The sequence below is a fragment of the Culex quinquefasciatus genome, chromosome 1 (assembly GCF_015732765.1).
Source record: "Culex quinquefasciatus strain JHB chromosome 1, VPISU_Cqui_1.0_pri_paternal, whole genome shotgun sequence".
NCBI classification, from domain to species: domain Eukaryota; kingdom Metazoa; phylum Arthropoda; class Insecta; order Diptera; family Culicidae; genus Culex; species Culex quinquefasciatus.
The window spans coordinates 72,376,406-72,400,097 of NC_051861.1; the positions used below are offsets into that span (position 1 = coordinate 72,376,406).

The 23,692-nt window shown below is 36.4% G+C and overlaps 1 protein-coding gene across 1 annotated transcript in view; it reads left to right on the top strand.

Moving 5' to 3' along the window:
• LOC6031420 (protein timeless homolog) overlaps positions 1–23,692 on the top strand; it is a 158,445-nt gene that overhangs the window by 133,757 nt on the left and 996 nt on the right. Inside the window, exons 12-14 of the mRNA XM_038263257.1 lie at positions 14,509–14,720; positions 15,378–15,475; positions 22,856–23,634. Coding sequence (XP_038119185.1) covers positions 14,509–14,720; positions 15,378–15,475; positions 22,856–23,634 — 1,089 coding nt within the window. The remainder of the gene's footprint in view (positions 1–14,508; positions 14,721–15,377; positions 15,476–22,855; positions 23,635–23,692) is intronic.

A 23,692-nucleotide genomic window follows, 5' to 3' on the forward strand; every position in this document is an offset into this window, starting at 1 on the left:
ATCATTAGTTTATCCATATAATTTTCCATACAAATTTGGCAGCTGTCCATACAAAAATGATTTATGAAAATTCAAAAATCTGTATCTTTTGAAGGAATTTTTTGATCGATTTGGTGTCTTCGGCAAAGTTGTAGGTATGGATAACGACTACACTGAAAAAAATTATACACGGTAAAAAAATTTGATGATTTTTAATTTAACTTTTTGTCACTTAAACTTGATTTGCATAAAACACTATTTTTATTTTTTTTATTTTTTGATATGTTTTAGGGGACATAAAATGCCAACTTTTCAGAAATTCGGAAATTTAAGGTTGTGCAAAAAATCTTTGACCGAGTTATGAATTTTCGAATCAACAATATTTTTTTTTGAGATAGTTGTGAGACTTAAATATTCCTGCTTTTTAAACCTTTGCATCGTATCAAACAAAATCAGAAAAGCAAAATATAGAGAATTTTCTCAGCTTTAAAAAAAATATTTTTTTCACAAGTGGGCAAACATGTGCACTAATTTAAAAAAATGGAAAACTGCGACTATTTTCAAAAAAGTTACCTAAATTGGCTATAACTTGAAAACGGTGCACTTTATGAAAATTTCACTAAAGTACGCTTTGATTGCAAATTTGATATTACATCGAAAAATGAAGTTAAAAAATTTTAACCACCAATATTTCGATTTTTTGAAAAAAAATAGTGTTGATTCGAAAATTCATAACTCGGTCAAAGATTTTTTGCACAACCTGGAAATTTCTGATAAGTTGGCATTTTATGTCCCCTAAAACATATTAAAAAAAAAGTGTTTTTTTGCAAATCAAGCTTTAGTGACAAAAAATTATATTAAAAATCACCATTTTTCCGCGTATCATTTTTTTTTCAGTGTAGTCCATATCCATACCTACAACTTTGCCGAAGACACCAAATCGATCAAAAAATTCCTTCAAAAGATACAGATTTTTGAATTTTCACATATCATTTTTGTATGGACAGCTGCCAAATTTGTATGGAAAATTATATGGACAAACTAATGATGCAAAATGGCTTCTTTGGGCATACCGAAGGCACCAAAAAAGTTTCAGCCGGATTAAAAAATACAAATAAAATCGAATGCCCAAAATCTCAGAGAATTGCTCAGATGCTGTGTACAAACGAGACAAAGACCATTGAGTTGACTGACTGTTTTAACCCCTTCGTCGCTCCCACTCCCATTTTTCGGAAAGGGTTGCGCCTATTTGAATCCCCTTTTCCGATTCCAAACTCCGCAGCACACTCAATTACACTTTCGCGCGGCGATGTTTATGTTGACTCTGGTTGTGGCGGCGAGACTCTTGAGAAGGAGAGTTTTGTTTGCCTAATAGCCTAGCTGACGACGACGCCGAAGAAGCGTCGCGACGACGGCGTCGGTCGAAAAATGAAACATAAAAAACGGATTAAGGCAGAATGGGTTTTCTATGTTGTTAAAGAGTTTTTGGGGGAGGTTTTGGTAAATCATCGGCGTAACTGGGTGGGGATTCTTATTAGGGATTTTTTTTTGCTCAAAGAAGAAAAATAAATATCTTCATCAAGTATTTATCAAAGACGGATATCGATCCAACATGTATTTTTCATCTTTTTCTGGTATTCACAGAAACACAATTGCTCACAGTTTCTTACCAGGCGTCATCCAAATTTTTGACACAAAAAAAAACACACACAAAATATATTAAATTTTTAATTAAATCACAACAAAGGTACACCAACGTTTTCTATCCTAATGAAGCTCCCCACAACTTGATACAGCAATTCTCCGGAGATCTTCGTGGGGTTGTACGCCCAAGTCGTTAAACTTTTACCCCCGCACGAGAAAAGGAAACACAAGGGAGATGGAACAAACAAAAAGTGCATTTTATATTAATCATAAATTTGTTCGCTCGCCCGTTCTAAAGTGGGGGAAAAGCAAGGAGGGATTTTATTCGCGCTCAAACCATTAATTAATCAACGCGTCACTCGCAAAAGCTCGCGAGACATAATTAGCGGGGCATAATTTGTTTTGAATTCTAAGAGCTTGGTGGCTTCGCTGTGTTCGGAGTTTGGCCCGGGAGGACCCCGGGGGAGATTGACTTTCGCGGGATAGAATTAGACGTTATGAAATGAAGAGTCGTTTGTTCATGTTTATGAACCATTTTGAAAAAATCATTATGTGCTATGGTATTGTTGTATTGTGTTGCGAAAGTAATAAACTGCCACCATCAAATGTGTATCATAGGGAAGAGTGGGGAAATTTGATATCTATTTAAGGAATCGCTCAGATAGCTTTAACCTACTCATTTTTTTCGTAATTTGCAAATACAGAAATACAAAAATACCAAAATCCAAAAATACAAAAATAAAAAAAATTGACATGTTAAAAAATCCAAGCTGTTGCTTGTAGCTAGTTTTTAGCATAGCATAGCATAGTATTGGTGTCTACCCGTAGCTGCTACTTCGTTATTGACCAGGACCCCCAAACATTGCTCCGTGGACCACAGATGAAAAGTAGGAACCAATCATCACCCCTTCGCAATATTCAAAGGTCCCTATCGTGCTGATCAATACCGACGCCGGCAACGACCAGTGGTAAGACACGGGGAAGTGAATGGGACTGTTAGTCCGATACTTGAGTGATTTTGAGGGGTTAGTAAGATGGGTATGAGGTCAGGATTCACTATTGTAGGTGATGCGACCATAAGCAATTTGTTTATCTGTTGATTATTAAAAAAACTTAGGCAGCCGGCTGCGGAGAGATAGCTAAATAGAGATTTAAATATAGTATTAATTCGACCGCGATTCTCCAGAAATTCTTCTTCGGCGTGCCTTCCGATCAACGGTGATGTAGGAAGGGCTTCATTCATTAAAATGATTTTATATCATAAGCCTTAAAACATATTCGTCGGCGTGCCTTCCGATCACCGATGATTTAGAAAGGACTTAATCCAGCAATACGACTTGCTTGCAAAAAAAAATAATTCGGTTCGTTTCTATCAAAAACTATACAAAGAGAACAAAAAAACTCATCGGCCAACGAACGTGCGAAAAAAGAAGAAGAAGAAGAAGACCAATCACCCAATGCACACAAACAGCGACACACAAGAGACGAAGATAACACGAAAAAGCAGGACTGCGAGTCCTCATAGGCACTGCACTATTCTGTCGCTTGTAGCTAGTTTTTCTGTAAAAACTAGGCAGAATTGTGCTGAAACGACATTTTTATGCAAGATTCGCTGTTGTCTTTTTGATTTGAGCTATTAGTTTTAGTATGCAAATAAACAATTAGATTCTACTATCATGTAACTAAGCAGCAGGCTTAGCCGAATGGTTACACGGCTAAAAAAGTAGTAATCCAGCTGTGTGTAAAAGGTCTGGGTGTAAAATAAATGTTGCATTATTTTATGAAATTCTATGTAATATTGCGTTTGGATGGTTTTGATCTTGTAACTCAATATTGATGAATTTAACTAAATTTGCATGCATTTTTCATAACATACGTAAACCCCTTTAGCCATAGAGTTATCAAACAATGCTAACCAACTTTGACAAAGAAATCCTTAATTCTCCCAAAGCTCAGATCCATTGCTAAATGAAAGCGATCTAAATTCATAAAGAGTGCTAATCAACTAATTATTCCGGCTTTCTGATTACATCTTGTCTCGTGCCATCTCTCTTTATTTTTTTGTTTCTTTCCCGTCACGAGGGGAAACATCACAACAAAAACAACAGCGGTACCGAAAAAGGTCCTGGTGTGAAATAAAAACAACGTGCATAACGACACGTGAAGGTGGAGGTGGAGAGGGGCGAGGCCTGCTGAGGTTGACATCATGAATCTGGCACACAACAGACAGACAGGTCTGACGGACGGACGAACAGACTCATAGAGGAGAAATTATCCAAACAAGCAGCCTGGTTCTGCCCGGGGATGTTTTGAAAGTTTTTTTTTTTATTTGGGAACATAACAAGCCAGTCAGGATTCCCAGGGACATTTTTTGTTACCGTTTCGTGCACTCTGAGGGGATTTCAAGGGGATCTTCATTATACTGGGTAATTTTTATTTTTTTGTGGTATTATTGAAAATGTGCCGTTCCATTCAATTTTACTTATGTTAGGAATGTTTGAATTACCACGGGCTTGAAAATGTCGAAACCATCCCCTCTCCCTTCGTCTCACATTCAAACAGCAGCATTGTTGACAAACAAACGGAGCATGTGGTTGTATGATGATGGCATTGAGTCAGACCTACGGGTGATCTTAAAATATCTGGAGTTTTTTGCCTTCCTCACTGAGGTAAGGCTATAATCCTGCTCTAAAAATGAACTTTGTATAAAAACGTCGTAGACCCACCTTCATGTATACATATCGACTCAGAATTGAAAACTGAACAAATGTCTGTGTGTATGTGTGTGTGTATGTATGTATGTGACCAACAAACTAGCTCATGTTTCTCGGCACTGGCTGAACCGATTTGACCCGAACCTGTTGCATTCGACTTGGTTTAGGGTCCCATAGATCGAGTTTTATACAGACTGAAGTTTCGATAAGTAGTTCAAAAGTTATGTATAAAAATGTGTTTTCACATATATCCGAATCTCGCATAAATGTAAGTAAACTATGTCCGGGTCCATCATCCGACCCATCGTTAGTTAGGTTATCAAAAGACCTTTCCAACGAGTCCAAAACATTGAAGATCTGGCAACCCTGTCTCGAGATATGGCCACTTAAGTGATATTGATGTACTTTTTGGAAGCCGGATCTCACTTAAATGTATGTAAACTATGTCCGGATCCACCATCCGACCCATCGTTGGTTAGGTTATCGAAAGACCTTTCCAACGAGTCCAAAACAATGAAGATCTGGCAACCCTGTCTTGAAATATGGCCACTTAAGTGATATTGATGTACTTTTTTATTCCGGATCTAAAAAATAGATGAAATTTGTGTACAGCCATTGTTGGTGATAAGTGAGGAAGGCTTCAACGACATAGGTGGATTAAGTTAGTTTTTTTTTTTTTGAAAAGGTCCAATAAACCGAATTTCCAGTTTTTGCTTTTTGGGTGTTTTTAAAACCGCCTTGAGTCAGGGGTGTTAAAAAACACCCAAAAAGCAAAAACTGAAAATTTGGTTTATTGGTCCTTTTCAAAAAAAAAAAAAAAAACAGATATAAAAATTCAGATTGGGGTCAGTGGTTGCGTTGCCTTCTCACCCAGATGGCCTCGGTTCAGTACCAGTCAGCCCCGCATGGAGTAAAAAGAGTTCCTAAAATCGTGAACAAGCGTTCTTGTAGATGGGAACCACGAACAAAGTGTTCAAATGCCGTGGTACGTTCTTGATAAACGAGAGACGAGATTTCGCGCTTGCCATTTCATTAGGGAACATAACTTTTGTAAACAAGAGTGTGTCCCTTTCACACCTTATGTAAACTGTTATTTGAGTGAAAGGAATACACTGTTGTTTACAAAAGTTATGTGCCCTTTTGAAATGTTAGGCTCCATTTGTCTGATCACGCCGTCGGATGGGGATGAAAATGTTGGTCCCGGACTAACCTAGAGGTTAGCTCAGTTCAGGTGTAGGAGTCGTCGAGTAGGAATCCCGCAATAAAGAACGCCAAGGTTGTTCCACAGATTAAGACAGAGTTACCACTGCCTCTTGATTTTTGGTTCAACTTTGTGGTACATTGCAGGTACATCGCACACCTGCTAGCAGCAAACCTTATGGAGCCAAAAAATAAAATGACTTTACTTCGGACTGGTCGCTCTGTGGTCGTTCGCTCATTATACATACCTCATTAGATTTGAAAAAAATAACTCCAAATTATATTTTTTGTTTTCATTTTTCTCTTAGCGAATCCCCAAACCGTTTAAAACAACTATGAGAAGATGCCAGAAAATCTTGCCTTGAAGGTTGAACCTTCAACTTAATCTAAAATAATAAAAATAAAATTTAAGGTTTGCGGTTGAAAAGGAGCCATCCATGAACCACGTGGACTCTTTTATGGGAATGGGAAATTAATTTGGAATACTTTGATGTAGTTGTTGATAAAATTCACGTAATTTTATATTACCATCAGTGCTGACATTTTTTATCCCGGCAGAACAATTTTTTCACAGTTCAATCAACGCCATATTTTAATCGCATTAAGTCAAGTTCAAACCTGATTAGTTTTCATATTGGATGAACCAGTGCCGGTGTCAGGATCGTTAGCAAAACTGACAGCAGCCTGAAGGGGGAAAACCAATGGCACTCGATTTCACCAGTGAAGTGCTATCTATAACCACGCTCTCTATCCCCGCTGCATCCCTCCACACCCTCTTATGTAACTCAACTGATTATGCATTTTAATTGGTTTGTCGAAGGTTGTTTCTCACTTTCACGGCCACCGATAATGTGACCGCGATCGGAGTGGAAAAAATCATAGCCACCCACAGCACCAACAGCGCAAAAAATAAAGTCAATTAAAAATTAGGTTAATGATAGCGTAATAATTAATCATGTCCCACCACCCTCGTTCCCCTTGGTGACCGAGTTTCGTCCTCTGCATTAGGGTGATGTTGGGGTGGGAGGAAGGATACTGACTACCTTTAAACTGCTATTATTTGAGAGAGGGAAATTGGGGGAGGGGGAGGGTGGCGCAAAAGAGCCAGGCAGAGCTGCTAAAATAGACATTTAATTTAATCGCTTTCATTTTGAACGGAAATTATTGTTGAGCAAACAAAATAAGGCTGGCTGTGTGGAACCATGCTGACTGGTGGTATTGTATGCATGGGACAGGAAGGCTGAAGGTTAATTAAAATTAATGATCGTTTTATATTGATATCCAGTGTGGGCTAAATGAAAATGAACGTTAAAAGGATCTTTGGGCAAATATTAGGAATCAGCATGCAAGGCACAAGAATCCTGGTTACACATCATTTTATTACCTTGTTTATATTGAAAAAATAAAATAAATTATTAAACCTACACAGAAAAAAATGATGGTAATATTCATCAGGAAATGGTGTTAAAAATTGAGTAATTTTACTCCAGAAAATTATGAATTTTCATCAGTTTTTGATGAATATTCATCAGGTTCACATTTTTACACATTTTTTATGTAATATTACTCAAAAACGTTACTTAATCCACCTTTAGGTGGTTTATGCCTTCCTCATATTCATAAAGTCAATACATTCAGTAAAAATAGCAACATTCCCTCTTAACATGTCTAACAAATCAACTCTATCACTCATTTATTTTGATAGGGTTCGCAGACCTTCAATATTTCTGGCTCATCGGCAAGGTCTGATAAAAAAAACCTATCCAACGATAGTTCACATGGAAGATTCAGACAATATTTCTATCGAAAAAAAAAAAAAAACGAAACTATTGGCACTACGCCCCCCGGGGCATGGCCTTCCTCTAACGTGGGATTTCTGCTCCAGCGCCTCTGACGAGACAGGAGAAACCGGGACCGACGTTTTACTTCACCATCCGATAGAAGCTCAGTGGATAAGGCGGGAATCGAACCCGCGTCTCTTAGCATCATCGGGATCGGCAGCCGAAGCCGCTACCCCTGCGCCACGAGACCCACACAATATTTCTATCACAATATCTGAAATCCGGCCTCCAAAAAGTGTATAAATAAAACTTAAGTGCTAATAATTTTTTAAAGGGTTGTCAGATCCTGGATGTTTTAGGCTCATTTGAAAGGTCTTTCGATTATCTAACTAACGACAGGTATATCTGAAATCCGGCCTCCAAAAATTGTATAAATACACAGAAAAAAAATGATGGTTATATTCATCAGGAAATGGTGACAGATATTGTGGCAGAATAAATGATAAATTTTACCCCAGAAAATGATGAATTTTCATCAGTTTTTGATGAATATTCATCAGGTTCACATTTTTACAAATTAAGGAATTTCATGGACTATAAGCCAAAAAGATGATGCAAAAAGATATTAAGGTTTAAAAAAAATCCATTTTTAGCAGTAATTTGCAAAAGCTATGAGAAAAGTCAAGCCGATCCTGGATGTCTATGGCCCATTTTGAAGTGCTTCAAAAGACCTTTCAAATGCATCTACGAGAGTTGGAATTGATGAAGTTTTACGGAAATGCGAGCAATTTTAAGATTTTTAGGTTTTTGACCTCAAACTTCAATGCCCGTTCTACCCCACTTCCCTTTGTCGCAGAGGGCTCATATTTGGCATGAGTTCATCTCATGTATAGACAAACAAACGCTGAAAGTTTCATCCAACTCGGAGCACCTCGATACGACCTATTACACATTGGTGAAAAACTCGCTCTTAATGGGGTTGTGCATAAACCACGTGGCCTTTTTTTCGAGAATTTTTGACCCCCCCCTCCCACCTCGTGGTTTTCGTGGTTTCACGCCAACCCCCTAAATAGCCACGTGGCTTTTTCCTCCCAGGGTAAAAATAAAAAATTAACAAAATTAGTTTAAATTTCAAAAATGTTTATCCACAAATGATATACCGTCAGTGGGGTTTGACTTTAGGTCAAAAAACGATATTACTGTTGTTATTTTAACACAATAAACACATTTCAAATTATATCGAAACAAACAATGTTGGGGAATGTTCCTGAATGATTTACCAACATTTTCTCAGTATAAGACTAAGTTTAATCACTAGGCTTAGTGATTTTTCACGCTCGAAAATTGCAAATTTCACGGGGACCTCAACTTCAAAACACCAAATTTCACGCAAATTTCGCGGAACGGTAATAATTAGGCTTAGTGATTTTTCACGCTCGAAAATTGCAAATTTCACGGGGACCTCAATTTCAAAACACCAAATTTCACGCAAATTTCGCGGAACGGTAATAATGTTAAAATAACTCTGAAAATCTTATGTTTAAATCACAGAAACTACTTTTTATGCTTCAATATATGTTATTCTTCAATAAACTTAAAAAATCTTTAATAAATTTGAAGGTGACACAAAAAAATCTCCTAATTTTCAATAAAGATTCCATCTAGTTTATGGGTGGGCTCTACTCTACATACATTTTGAAATAAAATCTAGGGGATTCGTAATCTCATTTATTGTACTGCTTTTTTGAATATTTGACTAATAAAATCAAAAGTTTTCGCAGATTTGCTTTATATAATTGAATTTCATATCAAAGCAAGATTTAACAATCTTGTCCAGCAAAAAATGAGTAAAATAATTTGATTTTTTTTTCGAAATTTGGCACATTAACATTTTTTTACAGGTTTTTATCTCCTTTTACAAAATTCAAATTTTAAATCAAAAGGCAAAAATAATATAATTGGTTACGAAACTGGCATTTTAATTTTAAATAAAAACAAAACAAAAAGTAGGATGTATTTTATCTTTCACGGGAATCGTCCTCCCAAATAATTAAATATCGTTAAAATTAAACAGGACACAGAAAAAATCTGTAATGTTTTTAAAAGTTGATTTCAAAGCTTTCATTTTATATTGAATAAAACAAAGTTTGATTCTTTTAATTTCTCTACCTTTCAAATAAAAAGCAGTAATTTTTTTATAACAGCTAATGAATATAACACTAAACTTAGTTAATAAAAAAATGAAAAATATGATGAATTCATCAAATGGTTCATATTAACCTTTCCAATTGAAAACTTTTAAAATTAACTTGAATAGTCTGTATGGATGAAATATTTATTATGTTGTTATTTTGAAATTGAAAAATGTTTGGAGAAAATTGATAAATTTCAAGAACTTCACGTCGTCTACGAATACGTCAAAAATCGCTAACACTATACTGCCCACCATTGAAAAAACGGCTAATATCCACTTTTGACAAAAACGAGATATTAGCACCTGGTGATAGAGGATGTTCCAACGCATCTACTGGAACTTGAATTTTGCTGAAATAGTGTTTGGACTTGGCTGCCGATGCGAAAAACCAAACGGCTAATATGCCACTCTTATGGGAAATTGCCTTGACGCAGATTTTGTGACAAACACTAAAACGCGTTTTTCTCGGAATACTTGATTTGGCATAATAGCCGAATTTTCAATTATGGGCAGTATATTAGTAATTAAACAAGGGTATTAATTCGTTTGATTCTACAGTAGTTCATAAGATTATGTTTATTCCTATTTGAACTTGATAAATCATTTTGAAAAAAATCGTTACAGTTTCACACAAACATAAAATTTCGCGGAAAAAGCCAAATTTCACGGATTTCACGCTGCCCGCGAAATCGTGAAATTTCACTAACCCTAATAATCACTCATGAATGCCAATCGTTTGGCCAATCGGTGACATTGGGTCAAATAGAAATTATTTTAAACCATTAAAACCAATTTAATAATGCAAAAGAACACAGAAACTCACTTAAAAATGCGAAAAAAGTATTACTTTACAAAGTTTAAGGTAAATAATAACAGTATAACAACTTATTGAAATAGTACAGAAAGTAAAAAATACTCTCAACAAAACAAGATACATATTAAAACATATGTTTTCAAAATTATGAAATTGCAGTGCAAATAATTGCATCCAGAATAAATATGCTTTAAGAATTAAAGCTACATTGTTACATAAACAGCATTCATGATTTAATTAAAATGCGCTTTTAAATATTTTTCATAAAATCAAAACTATTAAATAAAAAAGTAAAAAGTATAGTTTAAGGATTTTTTTATTTTATTTTAAGTAAAATATCTAATTATGAATTCTCCTAGTTAATATTTATTTTATTCCAAACATTCATGAAAATCCAAACTAAAGCAACTTTTCTTTTTAATTAAGCATGATTGATTCCAATGATTCAGTGTGTCCAAAAAGTTGTGTAATTTATTTTTCCATACAAGAATCAGAGACAGGGACAAACATTCAATATTACGACATTTTGATTTAATTTTTTTTTAAATATTGTTTTCCAAAAGATCAAAAAATTTTACGAATTTTTTTATATATTAAAATTGAAAATCGAACCATTAGTTGCGAAAATTATGGGTTGTTTGGTGAGACTTAGTAAACAACAATTTTTCTGTTTTTAACGTGAAGACTTCCATCATTGTCATGATTTTTCGTTCAAAGATATAAATTTTGCGTCACTTTCAATATTTTGACAAAATTCCTTCAACAAGTTGTTTAGAATAGTGCCCTACACATGCTGATTCCTTTTGGTAACGATTATCCCATTCCTTGTAAAGTTATGGAAATCGTCATTAATCAATTATTGCCATTAGGACGTCAATGACTGTGCCACAAAATTATATAAATTTTGAAGCACAATTGATTTAGATCAAAAATTCCTTCAGTGGCTTCAAGATTGCAACAACCGGCACATGCTGATTCATTTTGGTGCCGAAATTCGTTAAATTGAATTTAATACAGAATATTTTATAGTGATGATCAAATTTCTTCGAAAATGATCAACGGCTTCACCTTAACTCTTTGCATGGCAATATCTCAGCTACTAAAAGTCGTTTCAACAAAGTTCAAAAAAACCAAAATATAGAGAGTTTTCTCAGCACTTCAAAAATATTTTTTTCAAGGGTGGGCAAACATGGGCACTAATTTATAAAAATTAATAACTGCAACTATTTTTTAAAAAGTTACCTAAAAATTGCTATAACTTGAAAACGGTGCACTTCATGAAAATTTCACGAACGTACTTTTTGATTGGAAATTCGATTTTACATCGAAAAATTAAGATGAAAAATTTTTGGCATCAATATTTCGATTTTTTTCAAACTCAGAAATGATTCAAAAATTCATAACTCAAACAAAGATTTTTTGCCCGTTCTGGAAATTTCTGAAAAGTTGGCAAAATTAAAAAAAAAAACAAAAATTGTGTTTTTTGCATATCATGTTTTAGTGACAAAAAGTGAAATTAAAAATTAACAAAATAAATTACCTTTTATCATTTTTTTTTTCAGTGTAGTCCTACAACTTGGCCGAAGGCTCCAAATCGATTGAAAAATTCCTTCAAAAGATACAGATTTTTTAATTTTCATGTTTCCTTAGCTGCCAAATTTGTATGGAAAACTATATGGACAAATTAATGATGCAATATCGCTTCTATGGGCATACCGAAGGCACCAAAAAAGTTTCAGACGGATTAAAAAAATCAAAAATTAAAATCAAAGAATAAAGATCGATTTTGTAGAGAATTGTTTGGCTGTACAAACAAAAGTTATGTGAAAATAATCGAAAAAAACGATTTCGTGTCTTTGGCAAAGTAGTAGACAACGCGCTAAAAATCATTCTTTTAGTCATGGACGTCCTAATTGTTTAAGTTTTACTCTAACTTTCAATTGAATTTTCTATCGACTACGTGTTTTGATAAATTAAAAAAAACATTGAGCTAAAATTTGGAATTGATTTAACATTTTTTTTCAGTTGTTTAAATAGGCGATCAGGAAATTATCACGATTTAAGATTTTTGATACAACTTTTGTTTGCTGAGATTGAAATATTTTTTTTGTATATATTTTGAGGTAATATATATACAAGAAAATAATTAAACATAAGTTGTTTTTCAATCTTTTCAATATCTTTGAAAATATTAACACTGGGACGCCCAACGCATGTCCAATATAAACGGATGCCCAAGTCTCCCTAAAACATTGGAGCAGGAACTTCAACTCGCAGGTTTTCGGGCTTGTCTCCGCGGAATTTCGAGTAAATTTCTTTACTAGAGCAAACAAAAGTTGGAACGATGTTTTTGATCGCATAAATTACAGATTTGATCAAATCGAGTTCTGCTAAGTTTTAGGATCAGCGAGTTGAAAAAAACCGTTCCATCTTTTCGAGGAGTTTTATTTATGTTGATCTTTAACGGCATTGTACTGAAATTTATTTCACAAATTGATATCGGCATTTGAAAATTAAGTGACTCTTCAAAACATAAATTATTTAAATGTGTCTATATATTTGAGTGGTTTTATCTCAAATATGAAGTTTAAGGTATAGTATATTTTCTCAGATTTAAGTAAAACTAATATTTTCAGAAAAGTGCACCTTTGGCCCCTATTTTTTAATCTTTAAATGAATTAAAGAACACTCGTATCGTTCGTTTTTTCGTGACTGGTTATTTTTTAATGTTAAACGTTTCACTCGCAAATGAGGTAGTGAAACTGAAATTTTGCGCGATAATCCTGAAATTGGGGTTTTTAGTTTCTTTTTACTTAAAAAAAATGCATGAGAGAGGAGAGACAAGATATAGCCGATTCAGAGAAAAATGTCCGCACTCTGCTAAGAAATCAAGGGTTGGCTTGAGACATTTTTCTCTGGAATGGCAGTATCTTGAGTTTGTTTTAAGTGTCAAATGGAAATCTTTCGATAAAGATTTTTCGATCACTTATAGGATCTATAATTACCAAAGCTAAGATCTAAGATTTTGAAAATATTTTTTTTTCTCAGAGAATCATTTTTAGACACTACATTTACAATACATATTTAATCTTTGCCTTATTACGAAAATCTTATTTAAATTGTCAGCAATATAATGTTTTTAAATTGTTCAAAAATAAAAATATCCAAGACTAAGACCATCAACATAAAAAGGAAATTTTGTTTGCATTTTGGTACGCATTTTTTAGGGTATATTAACTTTGGATACTGTCACTTTATTTTTTAACAGCTTTTAAACTTTTGTAAGCAGGAGTCACATGAGTATTAAAAAGTGTTTATTCAAAAACAGGCTCAAAGTATTGATATGAATCTGCCGAAATACATAATTAAATATTGAATTGGAAAATATTGTGACATTGAAATAAAAGTAATAATTCTAAACACAATAATAATATGGTTTTAAAGTGTAACAAAAAATGTATGCATATAAGTACTAAGTACTTAATGCGTTTTTTTTTTGTTTTTTTAAGAAAAGATTTTTTTTGAAAGGCCACGTGGTCAACCGTCGACCCCCCCCCTCCCCCCCATGGCTTTTCGTGGTTTTTCTTGGTCGGATTTCGGACCCCTCCTCCCCCTAAGGAGGCCACGTGGTTTATGCACGACCCTAAGTGCTAATAATTTTTGATAGGGTTGTCAGATTGCAGCGAATCTTTCGAAGGGATCCTGGAGAGTATCTTAGGTTAGATTACGCCTAGCACTCTTCTTGTCATTCATTAACATTTGTAGTGCGCATCGGCATGTATTGAAACATCACAAACGTTAAAACGACCAGGCCTGCTGCGTAAAGTTGTATCGCAGAGACTTTATTCGTTGAAGTGCGTTGTAAAATTATAAATAACTCTTTAAGTTCGTAACTGTTTTGCCGAAAAGTAAAATTATATTAATTTCTAATTTGTTTTTGCCCAGAACTCAAAGGCGCTATCAAACCTATCAAATCAAGTTAAAATCCTCCCCTAAACCCGTTTTCAACACCTCTCACTTTACTATAATCTAATCAATTTATCGCGTTCTATCGCGAAAACGAACGGAGCTCACCTCTTATTGCAACTCCAAATCTAGCGTCACTCAACTCGCTCACTAACTTACTGACTCACGTTTTCCGTTTCCGTTTCCCGCTTTCCCTCTTCCCGTTCTTCATCACAGGCCCCACTGTTCCGGATCTTCCAGCGCGTCTTGAACGCCCCGAAGGACGGCCACGATGCCGAGCTGCGGCGGCTTGGCGTTTACGTCGTGCGGCAGTTTACCGCCCTCGCGCCCAACAATCCGCGAATCTACGCTGAGCTGCTGTTCTACAAATCGATTAAGGAAGCGAACGCGATCGAAATGGGATACGAGGACATGTACGGGAACAGCGTGTAAGTTTGGCGCGGGAAGGTTGCCGTCCTAGGGTGGTGGCCAACGTGGAAGGTGAATTCTGCACCTGATTTAGGGGCAGTAATGTGACAAGGACAGAGCAGTGGTAAAGATTGGGGATTTCAAATATTTCACAGATTTTTTAAATTTCAGGTCGCCTTGATTTTGTTTAGTTCTTTGTTTTTTTTTATATATTTCTTGTTTTTATTTTTGATTGTTTTTTTTTTAATTTATTTTTTATTGTGTTTTATTTCTTTGTTTTTTTTTGATTTCGTTTTTATTTCTTTGATTTCTACGATTTCTTTGATATCTCTGATTTCTTAGTTTTTTTTATTTCTTTGATTTTTTTTATTTCCAGGTATTTTTTTTTTCATAGATTCAAGAAATTTTGAGGATTTTTAAGATTATGTTGTTTTTTAATTTATAATTTTACTTGATTGAAGGATGTTTGTTTTTTTTTTTTAAGATTTTTTACAATTTTTTGGATATTGTAGAAGGGTTTTTAAATTTTCCCTCAGCACTGTATAAATTTACCTCCGCAAATGGTGTGCGTTTTCATCGAACGTCAGTAACAAATGATTTTCTGTCTGTTTTTCTATTTTCTTCTCGGTTTGCTGATGCCGGGAATTCCATGCTTCCCTTTTCACGACGTCTTTCAGTGGTGCTAGCGGTCCCAAGGGCGCTTGGAGTGAGGAACAGGAGGAGGAACTGCGAAGACTTTACATGGAGAACCAGACGAACCCAGAAACCGATCAAGGTAAGAGAGTGAGAGAGAGTTTGCAGGTTGAACAGAACAATCTTTATTTTTTGGTTGGGGTAGGAAACAGGAAATGGAAAGGACGGAAATTGCATCAAAAGATGGCGTGCGTGGAACGTTGCTTGGTGAATTTTTAACTTGCAGTTTCAATTGCTGTTGGGTGATAGGACACGATTTGGTTGGATTTAACGATATCGTTTTGAATTTTGGGGTTGAACTGATTTCATTGTTGCATACAAATGATACTTTTACATTGGATACTGAGTATTCGTCTAGTAATCCGATTATAATAGGGTATTTTCGGCCTACTAATCAGAGCACACTTTTGATTTAATGTTTTCTCAAAGGCTGCTATTCTGTTGTTCTACGCATAATTGTCCCGTTAAGTAAATATTTCGTTGAAGTAACTTCGTTTTCGCCGCAATTTCCAAGCATTTGTCGAAAAACGAAACATTTATTTAGTAAGAGTGATATTCTATACTTAAGGAACACATGGATTTTGTTGGTATTTAACATTCAGTCCGATGCCTTTTTTGTTGGCACATTTTCGAAGAAAGCCCGCTTTTCTTCAGGAATCACAGCTTCAAGGGTGGCCATCAACGCCTTCTTTCTCTCCGGGGTCGATACTTAGAAGCGACTCCTGCCAGAACATGGTTTTCATTAGGTTAAAATCAGCGGTCTCGACCAGCTTTTGCTGTGGACAGTATCGCCGTAACCTACATCGAATCGGCCTTTGCTGAAAACGATTTTTCTGATGTTTTCCACGTAGGGCCGTGGATATAAGGAAGCTTGAGCCGGCAACATGTTCCACCGCCGAGCCTTCGTAGCTCCCGAAGCTTCGGCCGGCAACCAAAACCACGTGCTTGGACAGCATCGAACAATGGGATCAAATAACAACGTCAGTTTGACAACTGGTTTTGACGTTTGAGTGCCTTTTCATTCGAATACGTTCAAATCAACGAGCTTTCGAATTAGCGGACATTCGAAGTACCGAAATTCACCAAATCCACTCTGTACTTCTTACGGCCATCAGGCAAAAGCAAAATGCATTCTACAGATTTCCCTTTAACTCACCGGCAGGAGCGTACGTGTAATTTGTGCACACTTTGTTAGAACACTAGTAAGAAACGCTAAAAACATACAACTTCCGAAAAGTTAAAAAATTACCAGAAGTTGCTAGAATTAATGGGAAATACGCGAATTATTGAGTAACTATGGAATAACAAAAACTACTGCAGAATTGCTAAGTAATTCTGGAATTACTGAATTATGCCACCACTTTGCTTTGATGCCGGAAACTCTTAACATGAAAATTAATAGGTTAATGCCTATTATGAAAGGTTAATCGTGATTATTTTTAACAGTTATTTTTTTTTTTTTATTATTTTCTGTAGTATGTTTTCACAACTAAGAATCGTGGAATCACCAATAATTTCTGAAATTATCGGGAATTGCCAGGATTACTCCGGAATTACTGAGTAATTCTGGAATTACAGAATTACTTGCTCAAACTCCAAGTAATTCCGGATCAGTGACCAGTTTGACACTATGCTGGAAACACCTTGATTATGCACTTTGCGATTTTTCCAACAGCTAAAGATTTAAATTGGTTCAAATTGCCTATACTTAAATGTTTCCGACACAATTGAACTGTCGCTACTGTCAAGCTTGAAACATATAGTATACATTCTGTTCCCCGAGCCCTCAGTAGCGTCAACTCCCGGCGTGTCAACCGGCTGACGGCCGGGTGTGTGAGCCTATGTACTAAACACTCGCGCCACAACGCCACATCACCCCATATATCTTACTCAAGCAACAACAAACGCGAAAGGCAACATTTACAACGTGCAATAGCTTTCCCTGCCAGGTTGACAGCCAGCGAGCAATGAATCGTTGTTGTTGGGGCCTGCCACGTTCTCCATTTTTTAATTCTCTGGGTTTTTACATCTTACTAATTTTCATTAAACTTTGCCGAAGACACCAAAACGGTCTTCTTGTTCTTTTACTTCAGTAAAATTGGTTGTTAAGTTAAACAAACGCAAAAAATTTCATCAACATTTTCTAAATATAAAATAAAACCATTTTTCCAAAGATTTTTCCCACTTTAAAATGAAAGAATGTACAGAAAATGCGCTGATTGTGTCCCATCAGCTGCAATCCTGGGGCAAGGATTTTCCCCCGCTCTTTTCGCTTCATGTTTCTCTAAATGGCCAAGTGTGCAGCACACGGTTCAGTACAATAAGAAAATGCTGCTGCTGCTGCTGCTGCTGGTGAGTATGAATGAACAAATGTGTACGGCAACCGGCAAAAACATCTATCACTGTCGCCGGAATAAGTTTCTGCGGGCGAAAGCGAAAATTTTCCTGGGCGGACAAAGAAAGCTGTTCGAAAAAAAACACGGCACTGGCAAAATCCGCCCCCGTCGTGTTCGCTCCGCAAAAGTATTGTCACGGAGCGCGCAGAGTGAAGGAGGAAATAGATGCTGGGCAAAAAAAACTATTTGCGCGGGAAATGTTTTGAACATTGTGTATAGTAATTATGCCTTTTTCGTGGGAATTTGGACGACAGATACGCAAAGTGATGGGATTTTTTGTAATCGAAGGGAGTTTTAATATGTAGTTATGTACCATTGCGATCTATGAAAAAAAAACAACTTTTATTCAATTCCCGTTCCGAAGCTTTGGCTAGCTCCGAAGATGACGATGAGAATGACGGTGCTGGCGATAGGAGTGCTCAGAAGAAAGTCAAACCAAATCGTCGTGCTGTGATTAGTGACGACGAGGAGGAGTAAATTGTAAAAAGTTGAAATGCAGTTTCGATTGGTATTGCTAGTGATTAATTATTTTTTTCACTCTCCATGACTGATTACGATTTTAGTTTTTAGTTTGATCATCAATCAAAATTGTAAAAACTCTCAATGAAAGCAAATAAACGGCAGATTGAATTGACAATCGTTGACTTATTTCTACGAGGAAAAAATGAAAAATCACAACTTTTTGAATAATTGTCTCTTAAAACTAAGGATCAGCATCTCGTTGATAACGAAACGACAGAAAGAGTTTCTTTCCATAGTAACAACTTTTATTCAATTCTATTCGATTTGGTTTGTGTAAATTTGTGAATAGTAAAGAGATATTTTTGTACATCACACTGCCGTTCTGCGCATAATTGTCCCATGTACAAAAAAAGTGCAACTGAGAAAACGGGATTGAAAATTTTCGACCGATTCCTGTGTTTCTACGCAAAATTGTCCCGTGGGTTCATATTCGCCCTATGTGTCCCTAATCGTCCCAGTTAGCAGTTTATCACCCTTATTTGGGATCATCTAGCTAAAGAACAGATAATCAAGACATAATCCTTCGTAAAATTAATGACACCGTGTAAGAAAATACCTGATGGGACAATTTTGCGTATAAGTATAACGATGGGACAAACAGACTTGGTGTTGTTTTTGATGAATTTCCGAACCAAGTACCAGATTTTATGTGTTTTTCTTAAAGTATACGTCAAACTAAAGTTAAAAATGTCAAAAGTTAAAATCGTCCAAAAATGAAATGGGACAATTATGCGTAGAACGTCAGCACATAGATTAGGAGTTCTGTGAGTTTGTTTTTCATTAGAATAATGAATTATCAATCGCTAATGGCCTATCTACAATCACTTAGCTGAGAAAATTCTACGTAGCGTAGAAATTTGAATCCATGAAAAATGAAACTGACCTTCTCCAACGGAAAAGTAAGCAAATTAGTAACTTGACGTATAGTTTGGAGATGACGACAGCAAGTTACGTACTTTTTCTATGTAACAGATTCTACTTTACTTATGGGTCATTCCATCTGAAGCGGAACAGCATTTGAAAATTACCATCTCCGATTCTGCTCAAATTTGGCAGAGCTGTTGAGACTATCAAAACATGCAAAATCCCGAATTTCATCCAAATCGGACCACCCCCTCCATTTTTGTACCCTCCCAAAAAATCGACTTTTTGGCGATTTTTGAGCGAAACCCATATTTTCAAACGACGATAACTCATGAACCACAAATCTAAGAGGGTCAGTCTTTAACTCAATTTTGAAGGAAATTGGACGTAGAATCCATTTCCGTGATCAAAATTTTGATTAAAATATTGTTTCTACCTGTATTGCGCAATTGAAAACTTTAAATGGCCGTATCTCACCATCGTGTTCCCCGTCCGATTTTACATAAGAATCACTTATCGACAGAAAGGAATGTGTTTCGTTCCAGAGATATCGAATTTTAAAGTTTTGAGTATTTGAGATTACCTACATCAGCTACACTCGCCGCATCTGCTAGAAGCACTCAGTCGTGCTGATAAATAATTACTACCTGGTGTTCTGTAAGATGAATTATTTTTTATAATTTTATACGATTTTGAGATAATCGATACCTTGAACAATCTATTTTGGTTTAAGGAATATTTATTGGGTAGTTTTTAATGCACTGTTTATCCTGATCTCAGTGTCTTTGAATCATATGAAGTAAAATTTGAACTTTTAATATTCATTTGCAAATGCTACACCCAAAATTCAGAGTCGAGATAATCGTTCTCTCAAAATTTATTGAGGGCTCAGTGCCAAAATCGATAGAATAATGGTACCAACTCACACCATCATAACAAATGAGTTCATTCGTTAGTTGGATCAATAAATCTCCAACAAGTGTCATACATCGACTTCTGACTTCTCCTTGGTCACCAAGCTGTGGTGGCCGAGGCAGCTAAGTCATTGGATTGGTTTGTCAAAGGTCTATGGTTCGATTCCCGTTGTCGACGCTTTTGGTTTTTTGTTTGACGGATGAACTTTTTTTGCAAATGAACCTCGAGAGAATAGTTCTATCGCCCATCTCGAGCTGTGTTCTCTGCGTCCGTGAATGGTACCACTATTCTCTCGACTCGAGACCATCATTCTCTCGGACTAGCGCTGCCAGTTTTGGGTGTACAGAGTTTTTAAAATACAATTTTCATTTTTTTTTATTATTTATCTATATTTTTCATATTTTTCCTTATTCCTTATTTCTTTCCATTTTATCAAATCATTCCTTTTATTTCTTCTTTTATATGAAGCGAGAACAAATGTAGAGCTCGCTTTAGTAGATGAAATAATTCTCATGGGCTCTAGAGCTTTTGCCTTGTGCGGTAGCGATTCAGCAAAAAACCCCAAAATCTGCCATTCAGCAAAAACCCCTGCCTTTTGGTTTGAGAGATTGATCATATTAAACCGATTTTTATAGTGTTAGCCAGTTTCATCTGAATAATTGATGATTTTTTTCAATTCTGGTACATTTAATTTCAAAAACAAAACCATATACTTCTGATACATGTGGACAGCAGCTCTATGGTCTTCCAAGATTTCGAAAAGATTGACAAAAAAAAAGAATATTGTTCAGACGGTGTCGAAATCAACACAACTGAATTTGATCTTAATCAGATATTAAATCAGATTAATCTTTGTGATTTTCTTACATTTTTCAGTTTTATACTTTCCAGAAATCCTCCTCCTTAAAGCTTCAAGAGAGTTTTATTCATGTTAATTCATAATTTTTAACACGATAATGTATCAATTTCCTGCTAGCTCTGCGGGCATTCCATTCTGCCCTGTATTGCGTGTCGTTCTTGCTCTGTCCTGTGGGCTAGCATACAAATTCACCGTATTTTTTTTTTATTTAAGATTATGCAGCAGTTTCCTACAGAGGTGTACATTCAATTTTTGCCTAATTTGCTAATGATTATTTGGGATTAAATCTTATTTCAATAAATAACCAGGTAGTAATTATTGATCAGCACGACTGAGTGCTTCTAGCAAATGCGGCGAGTGTAGCTGATGTAGGTAATCTCAAATACTCAAAACTTTAAAATTCGATATCTCTGGAACGAAACATATTTCTTTCTGTCGATAAGTGATTCTTATGTAAAATTGGCCGAGGAACACGATGGGGAGGTCAAATCAAAAAAATAAATAGGGCTGTTTTGAGATACGGCCATTTAGAGTTTTCAATTGCGCAATACAGGTAGAAACAATATTTTAATCTAAATTTTGATCACGGAAATGGAGTCTACGTCCAATTTCCTTCAAAATTGAGTCCAAGACCGACCCTCTAAGATTTGTGGTTCCTGAGTTATCGTCGTTTGAAAAAAGGGGTTTCGCTCAAAAATAGCAAAAAAGTCGATTTTTTGGGAGGGTACAAAAATGGAGGGGGTGGTCCGATTTGGATGAAATTCGGGATTTTTTCATGTTTTGATAGTCTCAACAGCTCTGCCAAATTTGAGCAGAATCGGAGATGGTAATTTTCAAATTTGCATTTTTCTTGCACACTTCAGGTGGAATGACCCTTATCTATTCTGAGTTAAGTGATTGTAGGCAAGGGTCCTGATTTTCGGTTCAATGAACAAAAACCACTCACTCATCGCCTATCCAGTCGTCGCCTATTCTAACCCGCTAGCATTCATGAGCGAATGATACTCGCAAGCAGCCAGCGAGTGGCCCGAACTGTTCACTCAGCGAACGAATACATCGTGAAAATTTTTGCCTACTCCGTCGCTCGACAACACTCACACACTACCATGCTCAGTGAAGAGCCATTCTCACAAAATGCCAGCGTGGCAGTCTTTTTGTCTTCACGCCCTCAGTTTGCCATCAATTTGATTTTTTCTTGGTGGAAGTTTCTTTGAATGGTGTTTATAATGTTATGAAATCAAAATAAATGCACAATTTAATTGATAACATTGATATTAGGCAACCCAAATGAATGAGTCGCTGCGTTATACATCAGAGAAAAAATGTTTTCAGCTCAGAGTGATCGGTGACGTTCGGCCTGCCAGACCCGTTCGGAGACTGAGCCGATCAGAGAGAGAAGAGAGAAGCGAGAGTGTTCGGGAGCGAATGGTGAGAAAGTGACAAACAGTAGGAATTCATCAGGGCAGTATCGCTTCGCCTTCTTTTTGTGCTCGCGAATAGAGTGGTTGATTTTGAACAATCAGGACCCTTGATTGTAGGTAGGCCATAACTCTAATGCACTTCGATACGAAATAGTAAATCCGCTCTATTTGTAGTGGAGATGACGAGAAAGTTATTTTTAACTTCATTACACTTTTTTCTAAAACTTACCATGGGATTTTAACACTTTGTTCGTGGTTCCGATTTTCATGAGCGCATGTTCACGATTTTGGGAACTCTTTTTTCTCCGTGTATATTTTATTGAAAATAGCAGTTGCATGTTTATGAATTTCTTGCCAGCACTTTATGAGAATTATTCTTTAATTTTTATTTTTGAATGTTTCAGCAAACTTAGCTTACGTTTAATCCAAATAACTTACATAATTTTGAATAAAACATTTCCCCATTTTTTTTTATTTCTCCTCAGACGTCATCGACTGGATCTCGGAGAACCTCATCGACAAAACGCGCACCCGTCGGTCCATAATCAAAAAGCTCAAAGAGCTGGGACTGATCTTCAAAGCGCCCACCAAGAAAAGCAACGCCGCCGCCGTCAACAAGAACCTCTGGACGCCGGAGCAGGACGAAAAGCTGCGCGCGCTGTATGACCAACATCGCCTCAACCGTTACGTGCTGGGAATAATCTGCGATGAGTTTGTTGGGGTGCGATCCAAGCAGGCCATCGTCAAGCGAATGATCACGCTGGGGTTGATTGCTGACAAGAACGAGGTGAAGCCGCCGAAAAAATCGCGATCGGAGAAGGCTGTGGAGAATGGATTTGAGGAGGGTGGCGATGGAATGAGCGGTGAAGATTCGATGTCAGATTCTGACAGCGGATCGGACGGAGAGAATGACGGGCCAGCAGATAGTCAGCAAAAACAAGCGAAGCCTACTAGGCCGAAACCGATCAAGCAGAGTAAACCCGCTGTTCCTGCTCAAAAGAAGCGTGCGCCGCCAACTAAGATCACGCTGAATGCGAAGAGCGTTCGCGGTATTTTGTCCGAGGTGGAGGAATCGATGAAGGAGGCGATCGAATGGCTGGCGGAATCGTTTACCGAGGCATGTGACGATTACGATCCCTCGCTGGAAGATCCGGACGATGGAGTGCCGCTGGTGGCCGTGATGCAATCGCACCAGGAGGCGCTAAAGAATGCGCAGTTTGGGAGGCTGCTGCGGGAGTTGGGCGTTGCGGAACCGGTTGATAATGTGAGTAAACTGTTTTTAGAGCATAATTTTGCAATTAACATTTAATATATTTTTTCAA